The 20,541-nt window shown below is 30.7% G+C and overlaps 2 protein-coding genes across 5 annotated transcripts in view; both read right to left on the bottom strand.

The window, feature by feature from the left end:
• LOC113517286 (diacylglycerol lipase-beta-like) overlaps positions 1 to 4,050 on the bottom strand; it is a 61,373-nt gene extending 57,323 nt beyond the window's left edge. The window contains exon 1 of the mRNA XM_031912292.2: positions 3,585 to 4,050. The gene's annotated coding sequence lies outside the window, so the exon portion shown is untranslated. The remainder of the gene's footprint in view (positions 1 to 3,584) is intronic.
• A 10,536-nt stretch (positions 4,051 to 14,586) lies between these two features.
• Positions 14,587 to 20,541, bottom strand: part of LOC113517374 (partitioning defective 3 homolog) — a 65,642-nt gene continuing 59,687 nt past the window's right edge. For 3 of the 4 annotated variants that reach the window (XM_052901387.1, XM_052901386.1, XM_052901388.1), the window contains exon 20: positions 14,587 to 18,197. In XM_052901387.1, the coding sequence (XP_052757347.1) occupies positions 18,059 to 18,197 (139 nt within the window). In that variant the 3' untranslated portion in view covers positions 14,587 to 18,058. Of the gene's footprint in view, positions 18,198 to 18,230; positions 19,127 to 20,541 lie in introns of those variants that run through there. The other variant, XM_052901389.1, reaches the window with a different exon arrangement.

Here is a 20,541-nt window from a genome sequence, read left to right as displayed (position 1 = left end):
TTAATTTCAAACTTTGCTTTTAAGGATGTACTAAATTTCAAATAAATATTGTTTATTAAATTTTCTTATTACAGACGAGTCGAACAGAATGGCGTATTTCATTTCCTTTCAACGAAGAGCGACATAAACATCAAATTACCCACGCTATTAAAATTCTAAGCGTCAGTATTCGATTTTATAACTCTCGGGACTCGCTTTGAGCGATTTCAGTGGACTTTTACGTTTACAGCCTCTTTCAACACGCTGAAAGTAGGCACTGCGTAGTCGTCGCACAGACATGAACAAGCTATACAGTTTTCAATGTTTGTAAATAAACAAACAAGTGCGAGTCGCGACGGCTCGGCAAGATGCCAAATCGGCATTGAAACAAAAATATAGTAAAATAAACCAGTATATTATATTTTGTTTAAGAACTCCAGGTGAGCAATAGCGAATGTCAGATATTTTTTGCACATTGTCGATATCCTAATATAATGAACTGTTTGATAATCTTTTAATAAATTTATAGATAAATAAGAAATTTTCACGGTAGAATTAATCCATATTGTTATATATCATATATTGCTTGATAGAAGCAAATGTCCGCGTTCGAGATACTTTACCTTTACGGCGAAACTTGCAATTTTCTTTTTAAACTTTAATGTTGGGTTTTCTATTATTACTTCATCGTAGGTACACTAACAGATAACTTTATAAACTTGTGAAAATGCAGTTATTTACTTTAGATTTATTACAGTATTGTCATTTACGTAACCAATTATAACTTATGCAATCATTTTTACAGTACATAATGGAAATTTTGACCAAAGTACGTGTCTCTCTATCTACTTACGTACGTGATTTTTATCACCTTGCATATATTCAAGAAGCTCAACTACATCTAATATGTTTTATATAAAAAAGCGAAATCAAAAAGAAATCATCATCATATCAGCCATTAACTGTACACTGCTGAACATTAGCCTCCTCCATGAGGGAGGTTTTGCCAGTAGTTGCTAGTTGTAATAATAGAAAGTGGTGTACAATTCTATGCCATGTGGTCCCGGCACAGGATAGGCCACCCATTCCTTTGCCATGTATATCACAAGAAGCGACTAAGGGAACTTAATAATAGAGAGATAGCCAGCAGCGTCATTACCAACATATTACCAAAACCTAACTACAGTTGCCAAAATTAAATAATGTAAGGCAATTCATATTTTTACAACGAATAAAATATTTTTTTCCTATTGGAGTAGACAAACACAATGGAACGCCACATGCTCCGATTCAAACAGACCTCTTTCGCTTCCTCCACATTCATCAATCTATTCATATACACTCGCCAGTTACTGATATTTTTATTTGGCTCTTCTTCAGCACGTCACTTATTAAGTCGATATACATCGGTCTAGGACGGCCCATATCGACATTCCCATTTATTCATGCTCGATAAATTTCTTTCGTAATTCTTCTTTTCATCCATCCTATCCAAATGGCCAAACTAACGCAACATTCCCTTTTCGATTTTGTAATATTATGGTATTGTAAAATGTTGTGATTTCTGTATTCATAATGTATTATTCACTATAATCATGTAGTAATATATGATTTAGTTGAAGTACCTTCAAATTTATACAAACCGTTTTATTTTTGTTATCTACTAGTATCTACTAACAGTAATTTGTTTCTGAATTGTCGTGTGGGATACCAAGAAAGGCTAAGTATGTAATTAGTTCTCAAGGTCTTGTGTTATTTGACCATAGTAATAGACCGACATACCTACTAATAGCTGTTTTTACAAGTCAACGTTATAAAGCAACATATCAAACTAGCTTTTTACCGCAACTTTGTGTGCGTGGATTTTTTATTTCGGAAGTAACCACTTATAGATGGCTTATCAAAACAATACATACTCGTATACCAGATTTTAAGTTCTACCTTTAGGAACACAACTATGGAAAGTAAATACAATTTGGTGAAGTAGTTTATGCGTGTACTGAAATAAACAGACAAACAAATAAAAATTCTAAAAATTATTGTTTTTTGATTTATACTTCTTATAATATAAATACTTCTTATTATAAATACTGGCTGACCTGAAAAACATTGTTTTGCTCACATCTCTACCTACCGAGTCTATTTGCAATAAAAAAATATCCTATCACTCAAATTAGAACAAACAATGTACATTTAGGTACGGATTTTCATTAAAATTGATTAAGAAGTTTCGTAGATTTTTTTTTTTTTTTTTATAAAACTTAGAATGGCAAACAAGCTGACGGCCCACCTGATGGAAAGTGGTAACCGTCGCCTATAGACATGAGCAGTACCATGGACATAACAGAGTATACTGTTTCGTCCATGATACCCCCCATGCGTTGCCATTCCTGAGGACTCAGGTGTTATTCCTCTGTACCCAGTAAATTCACGCCATATCCCACCCTTCAAACCGAAACACAGCCATGCAAACACAACTGCTTCACGGTTGAAACACGAATGGGACAGAGGTACCCAAGCAATCGACTTTTGTACAAAGTCTCCCTCTGGCGTAAACGAACGTTGTGACACGAGATTTTTATATATTAACATTTGAAGGATGGAAGATATCTAAAGAAATATCGATCTTTTTACTAGTTATTTTATTATATTACCAATACTTACTACGTTTCTTCTTCCCTGGATATTAATATAATAAAAGAAATAAATAAATAAAACAGATAAGAGAAATTGGTATGAGGGATCTTAATAAGAGAATCTAAAATAATATTTTTCAGAATTTTCGTCTGTCTGCACCAAATTGGATGCGATTTTCACTATTGTATTCCTGAAAATCTGTCGTATTTGTTACTTATTACCAAAATCCACACGTACGAAGTCGCGGATAGAAGCTAGTGACAATGAATAGGTACCTGATTACCTACTAAAAGATTATGTACCTTGATAGTTATTTATTAGTGGGTTGTCTTGTTTCGTTCACTGCATATTAACTAGGTCGTTCATATAAATTACACATCTTGCAAGAATCCAACTAGTTATTACGAAGTAGACTCTGTAATAAGCGAATAAAGTAGTAACTCCACAATAATAACGTTACATTAAATTTTATAATCTATAATTAATATGACAGTACAGACACTAACAAGTATCACAGTATGCACCATAAGTAATTTCTACAAATATATATATATATATATATATATATATATATATATATATATATATATATATATATATATATATATATATATATATATATATGTGTAAAATAATAAAGTGTTTGTAACAAAAAGTCATAACAGTATTATTATTTTGTGAACCGTTGTGACCTTATGTTCTGCAGTTATAAATGGTAATAATGGTAACCTAATCAAAAATGGATTATTCCGAGATATTTGTCGCCTGTTGCCGTTGGGATGAACATAGAAGAACTAAATATATTCCGTCAAACATAGTCGGTATATATATATATATTAAAACATTAGATTATTACTTTTTTATTTTCTATGTACTTTGCACCAAGTAATATTTATTAAATCTAGTCAACATTATCTTCGTGCCACAAAATGCATTTCAGAAATCTTTCAATATAAATATGTACTCACTTGTTCTTCTCGAAGAATCAGCCTTATATAAACATATGTGCTTGTTTTTTACAGCCACAGTAACTCGTTCACCGATCTCCTCATCAACCACGTTTCGACACTTCAACACTTATTGCCATTGCAACACACCACAAGGAAAAACACCTACACAGCCGAATTCCGCAGTCGGAGTTAACAGACGGCCCGCTTGACCGCTTTCGCTCAGTTTGTGCAAACACAGCTTTTCAATCACTGAACATACATACATACGATTCGCTTTGTGTATGATAAAATGTTTTAAATATTACAAATAAATTATCGAAACATCCAATGTATAAAAACTAAGTAATAGCGAATTGCTTAAACGGAGATGAATCCGCGTCCACTGACGTGACCGGTTCTCGCGGTCCGTTGCAACACTGAGAGACGAGTTTGTTCGGCCGTCCGCTTCACCGGCAGACCGTGTCGGAGTAGAGCGTGCAGAAGGTGGTGGTGGTTTGACGACGCTTTCACATGCACCGGCGGAGCGGCCAAACAAACAAGCGCCCTAGAAATGGCTGGAGGCACAGGCCGACATGGCGCACCCGTCGCCCGCATAACTTACTTTCGCCTACAGGCGTCCTGTTTTCATAACCACCTCCATATCTCTCCACTTCATAGGCATTTATGAGTACGTTTATAAAAACAACTATAATAAGTAATCACGAGTCGTATTAGAGAATTAATGAAGGTTATACACCGATCCATGGAAAATATCATTGTTAATATTACTAATTGGTGTAAAGATTTGAATAGATTTTAACCATATTATCACATAGGCAATAGATAGTCTTTATAATAGGTAATTTACGCTGGTAGATTTTAAAGATTACGCTTTTTAGAAGTATTTTTATTTTATATATGTAACAATATGAATAACAAAAACATATTTTCAACTAATCATTGCTCATGTTAATTTTTCATATTTATTTATTTGTTTTTTTTTTTCATACTATCTAAAATAAATAAAAAAGGTACAACTAATTTTACTGTTTACCTCTGTCTAAAACATTATATTATAGTATAGGTTTAATGATAAATTGTTACGCAGATTACGCTATTTCTGCTTTTGAGTATGTAGACCATTTTTAATATTTATAGTAAACACAGAATTTGAGTAATATTGTGCGTAACTTGCAGTGCGTAACGTACATTCCGTACGTAACACCTTATGTAAAGCAATTTTTTTTCCTAATATTGTTAGTAACAAAAAATATTATGGCTATTATGTCGAAAAAAAAGTAATTTCAGAGTTAAAAGATCATAACAGAACGTCTATTTATATATATAATTGCATAATATACTCATGACCACAGATAATATCATAAATAAAAGATCATAACTTTGCAGTAATCATAAAAATTAAAAAATACAACACTTTGTTGAATGAAAAATATAGCGTCAACATGTCATCCCTATCGATTGAAAAAGAATTAACAACGTCGGTACCTAATTGGTAGAGTGTCGTGTAAAATATACACAAATTATATTAAACAAATTTAATCATTAAATTAAGAAGCTCTTTCTTCTTGCAGTCGCATAATAAGATACGAATATGACATAAACATTCATTTATTTAAAATCTTTTGTACATTCACTTTAGATATTTGGTTGCAACAAACGTACACAGGCAGACTTACCCCTTAAAGGGATTTCTACCAGGCAACCTTGAGAGCCCGAAAAAAAAAAAGTATTTATAAGGTTTGTATATAAAGCGTAATATATATGTATATAAACATGTACAAATAGAATCAGTATAGCAAAATTTATTATGCATTTTAGAAGGATATTGATAATAATATTATCACACAAAAACGATTGCAGCAAAGTGGATGCGGTTTTTACAGCATTATATCGAACTTAAAATATTAATGGTGAATATAATTTAACTATTATTATTTTATCTTAATATATCATATATATAGATATAAGTTGATCAAACACGATACATTTTTATGAAGATAGAGAAAAATATACTTAAATACTTTTAAAATCAAAACTACAAGCAAAAACAAGTTTTGTATTATATATATATTTTTTTATTTATATAATGAGAGTTTACACGTAAGTTGTTTTTCTATGATACCGGAATAAACATACTGACCAACCAACAAAATCTAAAAATCATTGGAATGGCTTCTATTGTTTCTATATTGTTATTATTATATACGTTTCCAATTTTATTAATTTAGTTATATATATTTATAATAATATTATGCACTATAATAATACATTTTCCGTAACAAATGAGTACATAATTTTTTAATGCATTTGTTAATTTTTCTTGACAATAGATGACTGGGAAAGAAATAACAATTTTATCCATTTGAGGTTTTTTTAATTTCTCATGCCTATACGAGTATATTGATGTACGACTAAATTTCGTCATAAAAAGATTTTAAATTGTGTTTTTGATGCTGCTAATGTTATTATAAACAATTACCTTATAACAAATACGCTAATGACCCATCTTTTAGAAAATAGTAACTGTTATCTATAGATATCATGAATATATTGTAACACCCATAATACTCTACATGCCTTATAATTTCTGAGTAAAATTTAAATACTCATAAATAGGCAATATCGGGTATTTAGTACGTTGGACTATTTTTTTTATACAACTTAGAATGGCAAACAAGCTGACTGCCCATCTGATGGAAAGTGGTAACCGTCGCCTATAGACATGAGCAGTACCTAGGACATAACAGAGTATACTGTTTTGGCCATGATACCCCCCATGCGTTGCCATTCCTGAGGACTCAGGTGTTATTCCTCTATAACCAGTAAATTCACGCTATATCCCACCCTTCAAACTGAAACACAGCCATGCAAACACAACTGCTTCACGGTTGAAACACGAATGGGACACAGGTACCCAAGCAATCGACTTTTGTACAAAGTCTCCCTCTGATATGAATTTTATTTTCTCCATATTTCTTTAATAGAACTAATAACAACAAGATAGTTATTATCAAATTCAGAATTAATTAACCTTTAAATAATGCTAATTATCTCATTAATATTGACTATGAAATATTTATTATAATAATACTTGTTGATAGTATTTAAGAGGCTCACAAGAATTGCAATAATACGACCTTCTCCAAATTTTGTTACTTTTAATGATGTATAATGTTTTTAGAGTTTGTGTATGTACGTGAGTTTCGTTATTCCACTGTGCGTTCTAAAATTCGAAATGCTTTAAAAAAAGATATGTGACGTATCATTAGAATCCTTACTACATTTTGAGGGGCACTGGTCATAATATTTTTTTTAAATAGCTCGTTATTCGACAAAGTAATAGTGATTTTAAATTGCAAAGGAAAATATATTGGTTTTCACTACAAGATTGTTTAGAAATCTTTACAGTAGTTATGTGCAAAGTAACATAAATAGTATTGTTAACAGATAGCATATAATGACGATAATTTTGGAAACAAACTTTTAAAGTAAATTTGTCGTTAGCAAACAATGATTTCTTATAAACAACTGTGTACAAAGTACAAATTCAAATGCTGGAATAACTATTATATTATAGATTTTAAAATAATATCCTAGAAGAAATTATAATACCTAATGACATTTTATTAAACAATTAGACATTTTATTCCATAAAAAAATTATTTGGTTCTTGACAAAATTTGTACGGGACAAACACGATAATAAATCCAAATTATCAAAATCAATTTAGAATACTTGAAGCAGCCTATCACGGAATATTAATATAAAAACATATAATGTATAAAAATACAATCGAATTGACAACTCATCTCTTTTGTTGGTTGTAATTAATTTTGACAGGAGATTGTAAAATTGACATTTTTAGCAAAGACGGCTCCTTAATATATGGTCTAGAAGTTTCTACGTTAAACTAGTCAAACGGAACGATACATATGTAGGCAACAACTATCTTATATTTTCGCGGTGATGTAATTCGATTACCTAATAGTTTTTTAGGAACTTTAGAAGATTTATGACATCGGCTATTAAATTATCCTAAGAAGTAGAAAAATGTTTAGAAATATGGTTAATTTGCATATAAATTTAAAGGTATAAAAAAATCGTTTGTATGTGTTTTTTTATTCCCTTCGTCGTTTGTCTGTCCAACAGCTATTCTTGCATGACAATATTTCGGTCTGAAGGATGACAGTGAGATTTCAGAGTGTACAGACATAACATTTTACTTCTCAGCAATGGCCATGCATCATATGTAAGTGATGATTACTACATTTCATCAGGTTGATCGTCAGCTTTATTATGATACAAAGTTACATAAATGATGAATGCAACCGGTATATGAAAGAAGGGATAAGAAGCATGATAAAAATAAATGTATTAATCTTCCATGCAAATTTTCCGGCTAATACTGTAATATGCCTGCTATAGTGTACCTTTAAGAGGAAAGCCTATGTTCAGTAATGGACAGTAAAAGGCTGATTTGATGAGTGTATACCTAATTATATCAAAAATAATATCAGTCTACCTTACTAGTTAATAACGCTGAGAATTAAACGCAAAATCACGAGACAAAGAAGTTATTAGCATCTCTCAAACATTTTTTATTTATAAAATATAATAATAATGTCATACCTTATTAGTTTCAATACTAATAATTAACCTACATTTTTTTGCTTTAATTTGGAAAGCAATAATCAATAAATGAAAATATCTATGACAGTGATCACAGAGTAGATACGCAGAATATTGGTAAATAATAGTAGGTTTATTATGGTCATGCATATGAAATTTCATTATCAGTACTATTATTATTACATTATTATTATAGTATTATTATTACTTTTTGGTGCATTTTTAAATACTCGTAATCATTCGGAAATATAATATAGAAAATTGTTTCTGAAAATGGATAGATAATCCCGATGTTGCCCTCCTTCAGTAAACTTCGGTGTCAATACTTTTAAATACAAAGAGTACACCCCTCTAATGGATTCTTCGCTCCTCAGACAATATTGTACAGCTGCGCATAAATCTAGATTAGGCGGATTAGTGTCCACAAAGATTTGCGGCAAATTTAAGGGGTCACGTCGATTTTCGTTACGTAACAATTCGGTATAGGTCACGACCTCTGCGCCCTCTTAAATCTTTATTTGCGGATCGAGACCCGCATCTAATTAAGGTATAAGCGTTATATGGGACATAAAGTGTTAAGGGGAATCTTCCATATAAAGAAATATGCGTCATACGGTAATATAGTAGATCTTAGGAAAGAAATACAAAAACGTCACAAACAGGAAAATAAAAAGACAAACACATCCGAGAAAATAACAGCTTGACAAAACAACGACGAAATGCACACCTCAGCTTTAAACTACTTGTATTTAGAATTCAAACTCGTAATTCTATAAATAGATTTTACTTGAAAACTAGTAGTTTATTGCTCCGAAAAGAACGATAGTTTCAAATATTTAACCGAATTAAGGTGTTATTTTGCGGAAGTTCATATCACTATTTACTTGTTAGAATTATTTTATTTAATTCCGCTACCAATTAGTATGACTACATTTGAAAATACTTATGGCAGCGGCAGCATAATTTTAATCATTTAACCAACGATGATTTTAATCACAATTAGTCTTCAACACGGAAATTAAACTTGTTAATTGCAAAAACACTTCAGAATTGTTAACGTAATCGCATAACGGACAATCATAAAGGCCCTTTAACAGGAGAGAAATTTCAAATACAGAACGTCGAGCACGATTTAAATGAATTAAAATTAATTAAAATGGAATTATTGTAATTATACCTAATTAATTACATAATTATTTAATTTGTGATTTACTTGAAAATAATATGAAAACATTTCGCATAATTTTCTAGGCACTGGCCTAAAATGTTTATTATTTGATAGTAGGTAAATACACTTACAAATACAAATAAACATACACACACAAAGTATTTTTATTCGTTTGAAAATAAACAATTGTTAGATACTTAACTAGATCGGCATGATAAATTGGGCACAAATAGACTTAAATTAACAGAAAAACATGTCAATAGTGCAGAGTGACACAATTAATAGTAAATAACGAAAAAATTAGGGTACTCATACATTAAAATTATAGTAATAAATTATATTAAATACGACACTTTTATCTTAAACTGCAGAACACAGTTAACACCTAACATTCTTTATATTTATTTACAGTTATTTTACTTTCTAGTGACGAATTTGACTCGTAACATATTTTTCATTTTTTACTGATCAATTCAGAACTAACAAAAACATCGCGTAATAAATAAAAATATCCCATCAAAAATATAAAGTATAAAAAAGGCACTTCTCGCAACGCAGTTCTTCCACTACAAAAAGTAGTCAGATCTCATGCAAAAACAAGAAAGTTATTTTAGTTAATGTATATGAAAATAATACGTGTATTAATAAGGGCTGTCACTGGATACGGTAAACTCAAAAAGCACAGGGCTAATTAAGATTATGCCTAATAAGTGTTTGCAGATTTTTTTTTGTGCGACTTATAATGGCAAACAAGCTGACGGCCCACCTGATGGAAAGTGGTAACTGTCGCCTATAGACATGAGCAGTATCATGGACATAACAGAGTATTACTGTAGTACTGTTTCGTAATAATACTCCATATATCTAATACTCAATAATATACATAATACTTTCCATACGTTGCCATTCCTGAGGACTCAGGTGTTATTCCTCTGTACCCTATAAATTTACACAAACAAACACAGCCAAAACACAGCCATGCACACAACTGCTTCACGGTAGAAACAGGAATGAGACAGAGATGCCCAAGCAAACGACTTTTGTACAAAGTCTCTCTTTGGTAGATTTTATCACAATGAGGAATAAACGCCGCCGCTTTTGGGGGCGTAATGTATTATAACACCTCCTACCATCATAGGCTTTTTATCGTCTAAATAACTTGTCATGATTAACATCTGATCACGATTACATTAACATTAAATTATCTACATTTATTCTATGTTTTAATATTATAATGTTATGCTTTACTTATCAATGATAGAAATTATTGCTGCTAATTTCTATCACTTTAAAAAAGGGCAAGCACAATAGATCATAGAAAGATCGCAATGTCACAGGTTTTTCTGACTATAAATACCCGTTTTTCAATAACAATAACAGTGTCTATGGAAGCACTTATTTAACAACTTTGTTAGAAATTGTTATCTAAGCAATTACAACCTATCAACATTTATAGTGACCGTATCAATATTAGACTATTTTATTCCTATAATAATAAAAACAAAATCTAATGCAAAATCTACTATTAGGATTAACTCTCAAGACTAAGAAAACACTCAAGAATAAGAATTTATAACTTGTAGAATATGTTACTATAAATACTAATGCACAAAGAAACAGTAAGTGCGGTGACAATTGAATATTTCCTCTTTTTGAAGTGTGTAAGTTATCTTCCTCATACGAGTATAATGAAATTGTAAGAAGACGATGTCTGTATATATGTTAGATATTTATGAAAAAAAACAATGCAATAGATACTAAAATAATAAACTTTAGAATTTTGACACGCAAATATTTCTGCACCAAATTGAACACTGCTTCTATTGTTACGTATATATGTTTTATCTTGATTTGTCATTTAAAACATACTGGTTACTTATATAAAAAATTTACGCGTACGAAGTTGTGGCCAAAAGATACTTATCAATATTTATAAAACTAACGTTCTTTTATTAATACACAAGCATCATTTTTTTTCTAAAAGATTATCGTATATAAGAAATCAAGTTCTGCGTAGTATGGGACTAGATGACGCTATGTAATAACAAATTATTTTAAACAAAATTATTAAAAAAATGTATTTTTTAACTGACTACAAAAAAGGAGGAGGCTCTTAATTCGATTGTGTTTTTTTTTATCTTTGTTACCTTATAACTCCTTCATTTATATACCATTGAAATCGCTTTAGTACTTTAATTTTAAAAATAAAATAACCAGTTTGACACGATAAAGTCAATGTTTATTTTTTCAACCAACTTCAAAAAGGAAGTTCACACTTTGATTGTATTTTGTTTTTATGTTTGTTACCCCATAACTCTGTCAATTGTAGACTTTTTTCGAAAATTCTTTTTTTTATCTGAAAGAATATACTTACAAAAGAGTCCTATAGAAATTTTATCGAAAAAGGTCCAGTAGTTTAGTTTTTAAATCAAAATAACTGGTAGTACATTTGAAGTCGGTGTTTGTGCGACACGATCATTAATTATTCTAGAACAAGATTTCAAATTATTTGTACATATATGGCAATGCATGGTGATCATTTCTAAAGTTAATGAACAAATTGTGAAAAAAGTCATACACTAATTGGAAGCTCAGACTGCTATGCTTATTAAATATTTCTATTTATGCTATTATTTTTACAATATTATCATACTTACTTGTACAACAATTAGTCCATTACCTTAAAGTTGTCTTGAAAAGAATGCTTTCAGCAATAAGATCACCTTACTGCACTTATACAACTGTATCGTTACATTTTTTAATAGTCTATCTTATTCCCTATATTGTAAAATGTAAATAAAGTATACTCATTCATTTTTATTATTAGGTATTTGCTATTTGTATTTTCTACGTATTGATATATATCAGATTTGCGCAGGAGTCTCGCGATATATATTCAAGAAATCTTAATAATGGAAACTACCAATTTGTGACGTAATTCATTTTCAAAGAACTTCAACAGCTTAACCACAATAATGCCTTGGAGAAATACCTACATAGTACAAATTCCACGTAACATCCGCATATAGGTATAGTGAAGGTAGTAGTTAATATCTTCCTTTAGGGGGAAAGGGATTGTTAGTAATGGGGTCAAATAGCCCTATTACTAGCAATATACCCTGTCAGGTCGACCTCCACGTTGTTCCCCCTGGAAACCATCGTGACTAATTCTAGTTTAATTCGTCAGGATGGGCTAACTGACCTACTTTCATCTTCATCTGTCATCCCTCACTAGTGCCCCGCCAGCGTATACCAATAGCGCAGACGGGGTTACCATACCCTACATTACCATACATGGGTTATCACCCATTAAAAAAAAATACCTTCATTAAACATGTCCAGTAATTGGAACTTATATTCGAATTATATTCGAATATTCGAGCCCAGGGATTTCTTTTGATAGGCGAAAACGGAACGGTAATTCCGCCTGCGCTATCAGAATACACTAGCAAACCCAAGGGGTAAGATCATCCTTCTATGTAAGTTATATCAATGACTCTCACCAAATACTCAGAACAATCGCTACAGTCTGATATATATGAGGTCTTACTTCGAAGTGGCAATGAACGAGAGGTGTCATGTATCTACAGGATAGTTATCTATACCTTTTTATCAGGGTTTTATGCTGTTGAATTTTAAACGGTTTGTTCCGTTCTATCACATTTTAAAACATTATGTTTTATTGTTAAACATAGCATGTAGAATAGTTCAAATCATAGAGAAGAATAGAAGAATAAATAAATTAAGAATTGCAACATCACTAATAAACAATATCGAGGAAACAGTAGGGTCGAACCTGAGGTTCTCAAAACCTAGGGGTCTGTAAAATTAAAATTTCAATTTGATATCACAGCGAAATCTTTAAGGACCAATATTAACTAAATTTCCAATAGATTAAAATCAAAATTGTATACAGTAATTTCGCAAAACTACCTAATTAAAATATTGGGTTAAGTGATAAATTTATGGCGCCATAGAATCGGCTCCATTGCCATAAAAAAATATTAAATAGAGGTACTTGTTACATCATGTTTCGAATATCGTACGATCTTTTTTATAATCATATCAACTACAGGTATTTATGTCGAAGATACAATGTTACAGATATACCTGCTTAGATTATATAAGGAGGGAATGTACCCGTCAAGATCAAAGGTCGCGGTCGGCTGGTACTTGTTAAGGAAGGAAGGCCACATCGTAGGGCAGAAACTCAAACAATTTACGATAAACTGTAGCAGGCACGCAAGCCCTTGAACTTCTAACGAGCATATTGTTAAGATGTAATTTTGCACGACAGTCTTGAGTTAACCAGGTAGATTAAGAGATACTACGACGATAACATAATGTATACAGTTGCTCTTGATCTCAACTAATGAGAGACTTAATTTATTTTTACTGTAGAAACTTATCTATTCCTCTTTTGTATATAAGTTCATCTCCATTTTAAACAGTTTTCTAGGTTAGTATTTATCAATTAATAAAAACGATAAATAAAAGTAAAATTAGTTATCTAATAAAATAATCTAATAGAAAATTTAATGTTTTCCCCTCATGTGCCGTTTTATACAATCTATATGAGATTCAAGCATATCAAAATCAGTGTTACGTTAATACCAGCCATAAACGGAGAGATTTATTGCTTAGATTAATCGAAATTACTTCAAATCGACTATATAAAATTGGATTCGATATCACAATACACGTACGACCGATCATTCAATTTCACATATTGAACAATGGGTAAATACCGTAAAAGGAAAAATGGAACCCTTATCTCTTTAATATCTGTCTGAAATTAATATCAAATACTCAAGCCTACAATCTCTTGAGGCTGTGAAAAATAAAATTTCGAAGTTAGTCTAATTAATAATAAAGAGTAATATTACGTCCACATAGCAGTGATTTGATCACTATTAATTCTAAATAACTGCTAATGGTCATGGCCAAAAGTTAATTTAAAAGTTGCTGGCGATAAAAGTAGCTCCCGGGCATACCGGGATTTATAGGTCCGACCACGGCTTCGCGGTCAGAAAGGCCTCACGCTTCGAGGATTTCTACTGTTTTTTTATTTAACCAAAAGAAATTTTATATTTCACCATTTTTAAACCATCTTTTAGGGTCAAAGAGCCTCGCGCAAAATGTTTTTGCCAACATCCATTTTAGGTCGCACTCCTCCGTAACTGCTGGGAATTATAAATAAGGGACTTAAATAAAATAAAACGGTATGACGATACTTGTATTTATTTAAGGTACAGATGGCCAACGTGGAAAATTACCTCTACATACCCAGTTATAACAGATATTAAGTATATACAAAATAATATCGTCTCTAACACATTGTAAACATGTTAATATACAAATTATGGACACATCACTGCAAATCCTTGTTTGCGATTGTAAACGACTATAAACTCTTAGGCGTCCATTAAACCGATAGATTTTGCTTCAGTCATGAGTTATAAATATAAAGGATTGGTGGAATGACGGAAGACGACTAACATCATACATTTACAGGTCACTTATTGTTACATAACAGTGACAGACCGACATTAAAATCTATCGTTTTATGAATGCCTTATATCAAAAATTTGTTCAATAAGTAGACGAATTTTTATCTCATTTAGTTATCTTAGACCTATACTTGATGTCTTTATACAATTTTTGATTTCATATCTAATATGTACAAATATTATTTCTGTGCATATGAAAATACAACAAGTCATTAATTTGTTAATGATAATGAATAAATTTAAGTACAGAATGATTTGACGTTGTGTTGATCTGTGTGTATTTTCAATTGCACCTGTACTACGTTATTTAAAAGGCCGTCCTTGCTAGGAATAGCAACGACAGTCAACTCGAATGACGTGGTTTTCCATTATTATAATTTTACACGATGTTTAGTATCAAAACACATTCAAAGAAATTGTATGCAGAGCATACGAATATTATAAATAAGAAATATTTATGTAGTTATTATACATAATAGTAGGTAGTTTTTACGAGTGCAATAAAATTATCACCATTATCATTGCAAACTTGATTTTTTTTTTATTTATAATACTTGTACACTTTATATACAATTTTAGTATGATAACTGAAAAGATTTTGTAATATAAAAATATGGATAATCGAGTTTAAGTCGTTGCAATTCTTAGTAAAGAGGACCTGTTATGAAAAATTATTCATCAATATATCACCATTATCATACTCGTAACACATGTTTTTTTATTATATACTTATATATCACAAAAACTAAGAAGTTTTTAATATTTCATAAACTATACGCTAATTGGCGCTAGTAGTACAGCTATTACACGTAAATAATTAAGAACTTATTTTCTTACAATAGTTGCTAAAAAATGAAAAACTTTCTAAAAAAAAATCTATGCCGACTTGCAATACAATTTATCCTAGAGATGAATAAATAATTCAGTCACATTCATGTAGGTTTCCAATAAACTTAAATTAACATTATTTCTACACGTTAAAGCTTCTTTCATTTTAAACTCGTAGGGAATGTAGATTCTATATACATCATATTTACTCACAGTTATAATAATTTTGTCTACATGTCCTTTATATGGAATATTATATGGAATTGTAAATTTAGTTTAGATATTGATCCAAATGTTATGTAATGATTGAAAAATAATTTTTTGTTGCATTTATGTTCAATGCGACTTTTTTACGGTTTGAAGATCACAGATGGCATGTATAAAAAGTAAAGGCTATAAAAACGCATAATTCTATTTACGTCATTTTGGAACAGTGCCTATGAGATATTCAAAGCAGCATAATGTACGAACCACCAATGAGTGTTCGATAGAATCGTATCTTATGAGTATCGTAGTGTACGAAGAGCCTTAGTAAGTAGTAGTAAGTACATGTAATGTCTCCATAACTTTTATAGACCAGTTAAAAATAAAAAATGTATTTATCATTCAACGGTAATGATTATTAAATTATGACTTTAGTTATAAAAATATTTATCCATAATGGCGCCACCATTTAGTACTTTAGAAAAATTAAGATGTTTTTAAAAATATTAACTGGCGACTTTGTTAAATCCTTTTACCATTAAAATGTATCATTCCTGTATGAGGCAAGGACAATTTATTATTTTCCATAATTCTATATAACACAGATAAGTCACAAACTTATGTTTATGATTCATAAATTTGTTTGCATATTTAGCTCAAGGAATAATATATACGAGTATGTATTTTTTATTTGACGCTAATTTATATGAATAAACAAAAGAGTAATATACATCTAATGAAAATTAAAATATTGTATTAAATATATAGAGACTATTAATAAGTTTTATAGTAATATGTTATAATTTCGCAGAACACGTTCATTGGCTTATGGGGTATAGTTAATACTTATATATTTTATTGTAAAAATTTGAAACTACATATTTGATTGCAAGTTTAAAATCTGTCATTAACAACAAATTAATATAAAATAGGTATGTTATGGAAATAATACAAATATTATGAAAAAAAGATTATAGAATAGTTTAGAAGTGAACTTGTTGGAAATCAAACTAATTTCATAATAATGAAATTCAATCATTCATTAAATAATGAAAATAATGCAACATTGACAGTTTAACTGTGTACGCTGGGCCTTAATTCCTTCACTTATATAAAATGTTCCACTGAGATCTATTTAATTCCATATGCATATCTGTACAAGTGATATAAGACTATACAACATTAGTCATAGCCTCGCAAAGAAAAACTTAAAAAATAAGTGGGTAACAGCTCGAGATTTTTGTAATAATAATAACTGCTCTATACCACCGCCGCTTCACATATACCATATAAAGGAAAATTGAATTAAACAAAATTGTCAAACAAATATGGACGGATACAGTATCGCAACCTTATGTAATAAAGCTACGCACAAACTATATTTTTTTTTATATAAAATATATTTTATTAGCGTATACATACAAATCGCGGCAGTGGCTTGGCATCTATATTGTACAAGCTAGGAGACATAAACAGATGAGGACTAGGCAAATCCTTCACATGGAGATTTATCTCGCACTCCCCAAACGATCGCTAGAGAAATTTATATGCGATTAGATTAGCGTCATTTCAAGACCGCTCACCAAACAGAGATATCACTGAGATAGGACAAGGGTTGCCACCATAAAAAAGCATATTCTTTTTATTTTATTTACTTCTTATTGTTGAAATCATTTTCCTAAAATGAAAAAAAGTAAATTTTTGTGCAGATTTTGATACATTTACTAGTAAATTTTGGCACAGATTAAAATAGTATATTATTAATATTAATAATTAAGGAAGGTGTTTACATTGTAATTGTTTTATAAACAACATATTTTCCATTATGCGGTTAATGACTCACTAACTAGATTAGCGGGTAAAGTTAATATGATATACAAAAATAAATTATGAATTTATTAAATGTAGTTTTACTAGTGTTTCCAGGGTTTACTCCAAATTCTTGAGTTCATAGTGAAAAATATGTATATTTTTTTTTATAATCCAATGAAGTGTGTAAAAGTGAAATAATGTCAACATCGATAATTTCAACGTCGAAGACTAATGTATAACTCTATAAGTACATGTAGGTTGTATCTTCCCCTGACCCTATCTGAATTCCATAACAGCAAACAGGCGGCAACCCTAGCTAAGATCAACGTTAGGAGCACCGCTCAGTGGTAGTGTGAGAGCTTGCCCGGTCTTCTCGGCGGCGCCGTCTCGTACTCATAATAGTTGGACTGTGGCCGCGCACCGCCCTCTTTACAGGAGCGCTGTGAGTGGTAACCACCCGACCCTACGCCTGCACGACGACTGTACAACAGACAAGTTGAGTTTATTTTTTTTAAGACGGAACAACAAACAAACTGCTCGTCCACCTAATAATAGTTGTAAATGTCTATAGACAAGAATAGTGGCATAGGCCTCATAGAATACACTGCGTTGTTCATGGAGGTTATTATTATTTTATTACCATAGTTCACTCTTCAAATACGAACTATGCAAGCACAACTGTTTAACTTGATGGTAAAAACAATAGTAACCATGGAGTGCATCATTTTTTTTCAAACGTATGGCAATTAATTTAATAAACTTCAGGTGAGTTGTACTTGTTTAATCTCTGTTTCAAATATTGATAAAACCTACGGAGACATAATCATCATTCTATTGTACAGTTATACATCTAGCTAATATTATTTCTTTACTCTAGTACAAGCTTTCGTGTTCTTATAAGAGTAAACAACGTTAATACCATGACACTGTGAATGGACACGGCGGCTGATTTAGCTATTACGGACAAACAAGAGTGACGGCACTAATAGAGATGACTTGATGATTTATGATTTTGGAATATCTATTTGCGTGCAATGTGCCAATGTAAATATGTTTGATAATCACTAGGAAATGTGTAATAAAAGATTTAATGGTGAACGATGACGACCTTGTTGGTGTAGCGGTTTAACATTATTGTTTTATTTAGTGGTTTAACACACTACCTCGTCTGTGGTTCAGAAGTCAATGTGCACACAATACAAACATTTGTATTCGTGACTATATCTGTTTGTATTAGTCTGGGTATTTTCTACAAGGTATTTACAAAAAAGAACCATATATTTACCCATTACACGGAGTATAAAACATTACATGACCATTATTGTATGAATATCTGTTAGATAAAACATTAGCACTACTCAAAACATTACAATAACAACTCTAAATAAACAATACAGTCATGGAAATAACTGAGGGAAATTACAAAGCACATGCATCTTACCGACATTATGTGACGGTCGTGGAGAAGCAGGAAAAACAAAACCTTATTATCTTTAATTACGGATTACGTTTAATTGAGCGTTACCACTTTGCGGCATCAATTAGGGACTGCGCGTAGGATTTCCCTTATTTACTGATTAATTTAACTTTGAATATCTAATTTTATAGGCTAAGTTAATTTGCCATGTACAAAAGTATCTATTTTATGTAAGTTTCACAACAAATTTGAATGGCCCATTATTTTTTGAAGATATTTTTAAATAGTATCCAAGTTTCCTACAGAAGTTAGAATAAAAATAATACTATGTGTTAATCTAAGATTTTCGCCAGTGTCTAACATACAAAATTAAATTCTAGTTTAGATAGTGGAGATCCAACACATACTGAGTAGATTTTATATTTTAGTTTATTAAAAATTGCATGGAATTGTATGAATATGATGTTCTGGGCTAAATAAATAAATTTTTATATTATTATTTATATTATTATTAAGATATGGTAAACCACAGATAGAATTATGTGGGCTAAATTGCTATTAAATTCTTTTAATCTTTTAAATGTGATTGAGTAAGAAACATCTAAATATATTTACAAACTTTTACATTTATAATAGCTTTTTTTGTTTAAAAACAAAATTATTTCTACTGCGTAATGAATAACGTTGAGAAATGCCGTTTGTGTTCCCCTCAAAGGAATATATAAATAAAGTTTTTATTTGTTTCATAAATTTATATTTAACTATAACAATTTTATAAAATATAGTAGTGTGTACGAGCGGGTATAAAAATGAACATTTTCTCCGCAAAAAAAAGGTTAGACGAAGGGTGATGAGATAATTCATAGACACATTAAAATCAACAAATTTAAATTTAGAACACGAAATCGTGTATCAACTAATATATTTTTTAACATGACAAATTTAATTTGGGATTAACACAAGATAAACCCCATCGGTTAGTAAAAAGAATTATCACAACAGATGGTGACATGCAGGATTAATAAAATAAATAACGGCGAATAGTATAATAATATATTTCAATAGGTTTTTCCTATTGAAAGCCGCTTTAAAAATAATGAATTTTCATTCGATTTATCGCAAAGCTGTGCGTGGCTAGCCTTTGACAATCTGCGAATGCCTTGTGTTATAACAAGAAAGGTGAAACATTCTGGGGATTCTATGTCAATAAATTAACAGCCAGCCTAAGAAGGAAACATCGTTTTAAACTCGCAGCAACATTGTAAACGCTTGTAAACGCTTTGACCCCGCGTTTAACTACGTATAAACGTTACAAAGGTAGCAATTATTATTCACATACATATTTTTTTTAGAAGTATTCCATTCAAAATTTTAATGGTTTTAATCGAAGTGGTCTCTCGAGTTTGT

Source organism: Galleria mellonella, unplaced genomic scaffold (genome assembly GCF_026898425.1).
Source record: "Galleria mellonella isolate WM207_F2 unplaced genomic scaffold, CSIRO_AGI_GalMel_v1 utg78, whole genome shotgun sequence".
Taxonomy (NCBI): domain Eukaryota; kingdom Metazoa; phylum Arthropoda; class Insecta; order Lepidoptera; family Pyralidae; genus Galleria; species Galleria mellonella.
The sequence above is the reverse complement of the archived record's forward strand: the minus strand, read 5'-3'. Positions and strand labels throughout refer to the sequence as shown.